This window comes from Galeopterus variegatus, unplaced genomic scaffold, assembly GCF_000696425.1.
Source record: "Galeopterus variegatus unplaced genomic scaffold, G_variegatus-3.0.2 Scaffold3470, whole genome shotgun sequence".
NCBI classification, from domain to species: Eukaryota; Metazoa; Chordata; class Mammalia; order Dermoptera; family Cynocephalidae; genus Galeopterus; species Galeopterus variegatus.
The window spans coordinates 127724-136088 of NW_007729581.1; the positions used below are offsets into that span (position 1 = coordinate 127724).

At 41.3% G+C, this 8365-nt stretch overlaps 1 protein-coding gene across 1 annotated transcript; it reads left to right on the forward strand.

Annotated features, from left to right (window-relative positions):
• The first annotated feature begins 674 nt into the window (after positions 1 to 674).
• LOC103600803 (60S ribosomal protein L26-like) lies at positions 675 to 1241 on the forward strand. Its single transcript, XM_008585138.1, has 3 exons — positions 675 to 1014; positions 1064 to 1100; positions 1139 to 1241. The coding sequence occupies exons 1-3, from the start codon at positions 675 to 677 to the stop codon at positions 1191 to 1193; spliced, it is 432 nt and encodes a 143-aa protein (XP_008583360.1). The 3' UTR covers positions 1194 to 1241.
• The last annotated feature ends 7124 nt before the right edge of the window (positions 1242 to 8365 follow it).

Sequence of the window (8365 nt, forward strand, 5' to 3'; positions counted from 1 at the left end):
CACCAGCAAAACTGTTCCCCATCTGCACCTGAACAGAACCATTTCAAGCTGTAACATATGAAGGTTCACTTCCTTCCCTGTGCAACCTGCAAAGTGCATGCTGCAGCCGCTCCTGCCTGTCTTTCACAGCTTCGGTATCTCTTGCTCTCACTCACGTGTTCATGCTCTTCCCTTTCTCTGTTTCTTTTTTTTAGGAAGAGAACAGTGTCCAGGTTGGAATGACCTGAAGAAGGCTTGACTGTGCAGAAGAAGTTACAGTTCTTGCATCACATCATACCTTCCGTCATGACTGTGGCTGACTAGAGTCTTGCGGTTTCTTTCTTTCTTTTTTTTTAAAGATGACCGGTAAGGAGATCTTAACCCTTGACTTGGTGTTGTCAGCACCATGCTCTCCCAAGTGAGCCATGGGCCGGCCCTTTGCTGTTTCATTATTTTATCTCCACTTTTATGTGGGCATCAGATATCTAAGCAAATTTTACTGAATTATGAAAAAGTCTTTTTAGCTGCTTCCTTTGTTTTCACGCTGTTTTACTCTATTGTTTTCCAATTAAATTCTGATCATGAGCCAAGAGATTTTGTAAGACAGTCTCTGAGGAAAAGAAAATTACTGAAGCTAAAATTAAAGAAAGTAGTTTTTCCCTTTTGTGGCCATCGTGAAAGCAGCAGTGGCCAAAATGAAGTTCGATCCCTTTGTGACTTCTGACCAAAGCAAGAACCATAAAAGGCATTTCAGTGCACCTTCCCACATTCGCAGGGAGATTATGTCTTCCCCTCTTTCCAAAGAGCTGAGACAGAAGTACAATGTTCCATCCATGACCATTCGAAAAGATGATGAAGTTCAGGTTGTGCGAGGACACTATAAAGGTCAGCAAATTGGCAAAGTAGTCCATGTTTACAGGAAGAAATATGTCATCTACATTGAATGGGTGCAGTGGGAAAAGGCTAATGGCACAAGTGTCCAGGTGGGCATTCACCCTAGCAAGGTGGTTATCGCTAGCCTAAAACTGGACAAAGACTGAAAAAAAGATCTTTGAATGGAAGGCCAAATCTTGGCTAAGTAGGAATGGAAAAAAGATCCTTGAACAGAAAGCCAAATCTTGGCCAAGTATGAATGGAAAAAAGATCCTTGAACAGAAAGTCAAATCTTGCCAAGCAAATATAAGGAGGAAACAATTGAAAAGATGCAAGAATAAAGTAATCTTACATACAACTTTCACTAAAAACTGCTAAGATGAAAAAAATAAAATTGAATTAAATTAAAGAAAGTATAAAAGAAAAAGGAACTAAGTTAGAAACTCAATTTAATTCCATTTTAAAACTAATATGCTCATTGAGCCTCACTAGTACCAATTCCTGGTTACTTTCTGTGGTTCTTAGTGATAAAGAAATGGGATATTTACTACCCAAAGCAATCTATGGATTCAATGCAATCCCCATCGAAATACCAATTACATTCTTCACAGAAATAGAAAAAGCAATACTAATATCCATATGGAAAAACAAAAGATCCAAAATAGCCAAAGCAATCCTGAGCAAAAAAATAAAGTCAGAGGCATAACAGTACCTGATTTTAAATTATACTACAAAGCTATAGTAACCAAAGCAGCATGGTACTGGCATAAAAATAGACACTTGGACCACTGGAACAGAACAGAAAACCCAGATATCAACCTACAGACTTACAGCCAGTTGATATTCGACAAAAGCAACAAAAACATACATTGGGGAAAAGACAGCCTCTTCAATAAGTGCTGCTGGGAAAATTGGACATCCATATGCACAAGAATGAAACTAGACCTGCACCTCTCACCATATACTAAAATCAACTCAAAATAGATTAAAAACTAAGTATAAGACCTGAAACTGTAAAACTACTAAGGGAAAATATAGAGGAAACACTTCAAGAGCTAGGACTGGGCACAGACTTTATGAACGAGAGCCCCAAAGCACAAGCAACAAAAGAAAAAATAAACAAATGGGACGACATCAAACTAAAAAGCTTCTGCACAGCAAAGGAAACAATCAACAGAGTGAAATGACAACCTACAGAATGGGAGAAAATATTTGAAAACCATACATCTGACAAGGGATTAACATCCAGAATATACAAGGAACTCAAACAATTGCATAGTAAAAAACCAAATAATCCAATTTAAAAATGGGCAAAGGAGCTGAATAGACATGTTTCTAAGGAAGACGTACAAATAACCAAGAAGCACTTTAAAAAATGCCCAACATCGCTAATCATCAGGGAAATGCAAATTAAAACCACAATGAGATATCACTTCACCCCAGTTAGACTGGCTATAATCAAAAAGATGGAGAATAACAAATGCTGGCAAGGGTGTGGGGAGAAGGGAACACTCCTGCACTGTTGGCAGGACTGTAAATTAGTACAAACACTATGGAAAACAGTATGGAGGTTTCTTAAACAACTACAGATAGGTCTACCATACAATCTGGCAATCCCACTTCCGGGTACATACCCAAAGGAATGGAAATCACCATGTTTGAGGGACACCTGCACTCCCGTGTTCATCCCAGCTCTATTTACAATAGCCAAGATATGGAACCAACCTAAATTTCCATGAATGAACGACTGGATAAGGAACATGTGATATATACACACTATGGAATACTACTCTGCCATAAAAAATAGTGAGGTTCGGCCATTCACAGCAGCATGGATAATCTTGGAGAAAATTATGTTGAGTGCAATAAGCCAGGCACAGAGGTAAAAATCCCACGTCCTCACTCCTAAGTGGGAGACAAGAGACAGAAAGAAGGAAAGAAAGATCACAGTGGTGTGTTGGACTTGCAGAGAGAGAGAGAGCACCTAGGGTTACGGGGTGGTGTGGGGAAGAGGGGAGGGGGAGGGAGGTTGGATATGAATTTGGGTGGGGGACGTGGGGAATATGCACCATTTGCGGTAATGGGCGTGCTGATAGTATTGATCTGGCCGTCACATCTTAGGCACAAGTAGTGAGGGTCAGCCAGGAATATACATAAACAATAAAATAAATAAATAAAAAGACATGGGATATACTTTCTTTAGATAGTGAGTTGTTTTTAAAAGGTATGAAATCAGTCTTTTAAATTAAGAAAATTGCCATAAGGTAATGAGGACTGCAGCATCACCACCAGCTGTTTCTTCTAGTTTCGTGAATTCTAATAATGGAGAGCACCAAACTTAGTATTAGGACAGGATTCAAGCCCTGATTTTTAATTACTACCTATATGACCTCGGCCAAGTCACTTAACCTCTCTGAGCCACAGTCTGTAAAATGGAGATAACCTACCTTACAGGGATGCTCTGATTAAATTATGAGACTGTACGCCATAAAGCACTCAGCAAATACAATTTTATTTTGCAGTCCCCCTCTTCCATCCTTCCCTCTCTTGTGTTCACTCCTGCACAAGCCCCCCAGGGCCAGTCCTCTCTGTCCCCGGTCCAGGCCCTTGCTTTGAGGCCGAGGAGCACTGCGTTCACCCAGTGGCCGGGGTGCGGCGCTCCTTGCATATATTACGCCATCTTCCAAATGACCCTGTGAGGCAGGAACTGTAAGAGTTTGAATCCAGGCAGTCCCAGGCAAAGTCTGCGTGCGTGAAGCCACGCCGATTCGAAGTAACCTTCAGGCAGCAATCAATACCTGCCACTTTGCTGCCAAGAAGGAAAAAGCTTTTAATAGAAGTTTTCCTGTCACGAGGATGCAAACTCAGCACACCAAAAGCCATTAGTAAATTCAGGGGGAACCCTGGGTGCCTCGAGAATGCTTCCCTACTGCAGTCATGGGAGGGATTCACAGGAAGGAGCAGCTGGCCCTGGAGGGAATATAACTTGAGCGGTGCCTCTTGGGGCCACTTGCAAGATTTGATGCTAGGAGGGCCTGGTAGACAAGCAGTCCAGGGCAGCTCCAGAGAGCTTTGAAACCGGTAAGGCTTCCACAGGCTGCACTCAGCAGCCAGACCAGGCCTGACACTGAACATCTGCAGATGAGCCTGTTTCTGAGCTGCCTTTTCTAACCAGGCCAGAGCGAGGGTCGGGGAGGTCTGAGAAGAGAACCAGAGGCCCCAAAGTAAAGAAAGCTGGACAGGAAGTTTCCTAGCGCAGCAGGGGCCAGCAGCAGCAAGCGGCGAGCACTCCCCGCACCAGCACTTGATGTTCTATGAAGTACAAGGATTGTGTCAGCATTTCCATTTTAAACCCCTAATTTCATAGGTTTACAGCTTAAGTCATAAAAATTCACTCTGGGCTGAAGTTTGGCATCCAGTCTCTTAGCTTTTTTTAAGCTGTGTGCTCCAAAATAGAGACATTGCTGGGTTCAGACATTTTGGGGACTTCTATAAGCACTCCCAAAGTTTTGTTCGGTAAAAATGGGTCTATGATGCAGCAAAGGCCGGCCTCTGTGAATTTGCAGATGTGTTTTGAAAAAGTAATATTGTTCCACCAGAAACGTGGATCCCCTGCACACTAAACTAGGGCAGTGGAAATGAGTCGAATCTAATGTTATATTCAGAGCAACACATCAAGTGACCTTCACTGCTACTCATCACCAGGGCCTAGAGCTGTTTTCACCCTGAAAGACATTTGAATTTCCAACTGGAGGCAGCTTTGTAGAGAGTTGGAGTCAGCAAATGATTCAAGTTTTTACAGGTTATGTGACCTTGACCAATATGTATTTATACCTTCATTTCCTTTGTTTATAAAGTGGGGATAATTATACTTTCCTTGCAGGTTTGGTGTAAACAGAAAAGATCATATACGTCAACGCAGCCTGACATGTAGTAGACTGATCTTTATTAGAAGCAACTTATAGGTAACTCAGAGAAACGGAGGTATTTATGCTGGTCATTAGTGTGAAGTCCTCTAACCTCTTCATTTTTAGATTTCCACTCATTCTACACTTCCTCTGATATTTCTCACTGGCCACTGAGGCTGGCAAAGACATTCAAAATATTAGCTAAATTAAAAAATAAATTCCCCGGAGGAAGCTCATGATGTTATAAAGTTCAATATTTGAGCAATCAGACAAGGGACAAGGAGCTGATAATTCTGCAGGTATGGCAGGGGTCCCTGACAGTCGTGAGAGTGAATCAGATGACTTAGCTCGGGTAATTAATACTCAGGCAATTTGGTGGCTTATACCAGTCAGCCTGACCTGAGGGAAGTGCAGAGAGTCTGATCTTCTCAAGTGTTGGGGATTTGATAACTTAGGGAAGAAAAGCAATAAAGTAACCCAAGCATGTGGCCCAGCTGAAGGAAGGGCAGAGCAGGAGCTGGGCAGCCACCATGTGGGACCTTCCTATCCCTAAACAAGAGGTGGCTCCTGGTTCTCAGGCAGGCTGAACAACTCAGGGAGTCAAGGCTTATCTCAGGGGAGAGAGGGAACGTCCGACTGTGGCACCTGGTTTGGGAGTAAAGAGAGGAATCTATGGCTCTGAGCCCAACCCAAGCCGCCAACCTGACACCTGTCTCTGGAAACCAGGATTCTGTCAACAAGGGGATTTTCAGAACCAGCTTCATTAAGGGAGGTACTACTGAAGTGTCCATGGGACAGTTAGGGGTCAGGCAAACCTGAGGTTTAACTTTTACTTTTTAAATGTCAACAGCTAAATAAAATATTAAAAAAATAATAAATAAAATAAATGTCAACAGCAAACGGCAGATCCAGCAACAGTGAACCATTTTACCTGCCGCTGTCTAATCCTTTTATCCACCGCAAATTCCATTCCAAAGGAGTCAATAAGGCAAAGTAAAAGTGATGAATACTGATTAGGGAGGGGGGTTAATGAAGTTCCTACTGGAGCCGGCGCATTCCTAAACCCTTAGTGCTCTTTCTTTCTCATGTTTCTAAATTATGCACTCAAAGGAATTCATAAAAAGTAGTTGTTAGGCAAAAAATACGAAGACAAACACTCAAGTACCCAAAACACAAACTAAGAATATCACCTACGCCACCAAATAATTCTGCACATTGCTCCCTCGCTTCAAATTCTGCTCCCTGGACCCAGGAAGTTACTCTGTTCTGAATGTTGTATTTCTTACTCCTTTTTCTCTTTTTCCTGAGTAATAGGCTTTATTTTTATAGCAGTTTTAAGTTTACAGAGAAACTGAGCAGAAATCACAGATAGTTCCCATGCCCCTCCACACACCGTTTATCCTAATATTAACATGTTACACTAGTGTAATACCTTTGCTACAGTTATAAACCAATATTGATGTATTATTAACTCAGTTTTACATTAGGGTTCCCTCTTCGTATCGTATCATTCTATGGGTTTTGCCAAATACATAATGACATGCATTTGCCATTGAAGTATCGTGCAGAACAGTTTCACTGCCCTAAGAACCCTCTGTGCTCCTCCCATCCATCCCTCCTCCCCTAAAACCCAGGCAACCAATGATTTTTTTCCCCCGTTAACTCATTTATCATTTCTGTGTACTGGGAACATTCAAAACCCTCTCTTCTAGGAAATTAAAAGTACACAAAAATTGTTAGTTACAGCCACCCGACAGTGCTGTAGAACGCTAGGAATTAGTCCTCCTGTCTAGCTGTACTCTGGTATCTGTTTTGTGCTCCTTCTCTTCAGCATGTGACTTACCTGTGTACGTAGGGATCCCTAAACTGTACTGTTCAGCTTTTTGTTTTTAGCTTCGTAAAAATGGTATTATACTGTATGTATTCTCCTGCAACTTACTTCTTTCATTCAGCACGTTCGTGATGTTCACCCACGTTGATGTCCTGGGTGTAACCCTTTCATTTTCACTGCTGTGGAATATTCCATCATTTGACTACACAAAAATTTATTAAACCATTGTCTTCTTGATAGATATTTGGATTGATTCTAATGCTTTGCTATTGCAGACAATACTGCTTTGATCATTAGTGTACCTGCCCTCTGGGGAACATGGCAAGAGTTTCTCTAGGGACCGCTTTCTGTTGGATCATAGAGTTTGCACATCTTCAACCTCCCAAATAATGCCAAATTGTTTTCCAAATAGTTGTACACAGCCACCAGCTCTGTGTAGTTGTTCCAGTTGCTCTATATCCTTTCCAATTCTTATTTTATTTGACATTTCAAGTTTTGGCAACCTACTAAATGTGAAATGGTAACTCTGAGACCTTAATTTGCATTTCCCTGATTTCCGATGAGATTGAGCATCTTTTCCTATATTTATCGGTCAGTCCTATTTGTTCCTTTGTGAAGTGCATGTTCAAGGCTTTTACCCTGTGTTCTATGGAATTGTTTGTCTTTTTCTTATTAATTTGTAGAAATTCTTTATATATGCTGTGTCTTTGTCTGATTTGTTGCAAATATATTACTGACTTCTCTCTTCATTTATTTATGCTTACTTTTGATAAGGAGAAGTTTTAATATGGTTTGTTATTACTATCATCTTCTTTCCTTATGTAATTGGTGCTCACAGGAGGAAAAATAAGCTGGGATTTAGTTCACCCTTAGTGAGTGGCTCCCTTCCTCTCTCTTGGATAGTGTTTTTGGGAGGAATCTGGAGTTGATTCAGTTTATTTTACACATTTTTTTTTTAAAGCAGGAGTCTGTCTCTAGAGGCCCCCCAAAAGTACAGGCTTTTGTTGATAACTTTCACCTGTTCTGGGGGAATTCTGCTTAGTGTCAAACAACCATCAGAGTCTCAAAAAGATTTTTTTTGTTCCTGAGAGTCAGTAAGGAATTGTAGAAAGGAATCCTTACCCTTACAAAGGGTTCATGGTGGTGTGGTAATATGGAGCTGAACAAACTTGGTATCTTAACCAAGTTTCAATCGGTATCCACTATAAAAATTCTCAGACCCTGGAATCCTTGTCTGTTAAATGAAGTTAACTGCACCTGCCTCTCTCCCTTTTAAGAATCAAAAAGATGATACAGATCAAGTGCCCACGTGGCACACAGCTCTCACGAACGCTTGTTCCCTTCACTTTAAGAAGGGCAGTCCTTTAACACCAGCCAGCCCACCTGTAATCTCTGCCATCGACTTCCCTCCACCACCCTCTCCAAACTTGCATCTGCACATTCGGCTTATGTGAAGACTATAGCAGAAAAACAGTTGTTGGCCAGGGCTTCTTAATCTTTTCTTTACTCGGGAATATTAGCACTATGTGCTTAAACGTTCTAATTCAACTCTCTCGTCACGGCCCATATATTCATCAAATGAGGAGCCAATATTATTTTTTACAAGCACAAAATCTTAGCGAGGATCACTTAGGACAAAGTACACTTGGACATTCCGATTTTCATTTTGTTTCACAAAGTTTCACTCACAAATGCCCCCTAGACTTTTATTCACATTCTCTCTCTCTTTCTCTCTCTCTTTCTCTCTCTCTCTCTCTCTCTCTCTCTCTCTCTC

Excerpts from the sequence above, each read along its gene's own strand:
- LOC103600803 (XM_008585138.1), top strand. The coding sequence starts at position 675 with ATGAAGTTCGATCCCTTTGTGACTTCTGACCAAAGCAAGAACCATAAA. Across the intron at positions 1,015-1,063 it reads TAGCCTAAAACTGGACAAAG|ATGGAAAAAAGATCCTTGAA; the intron begins ACTGAAAAAAAG and ends GGCTAAGTAGGA. Across the intron at positions 1,101-1,138 it reads GAACAGAAAGCCAAATCTTG|TCAAATCTTGCCAAGCAAAT; the intron begins GCCAAGTATGAA and ends TTGAACAGAAAG.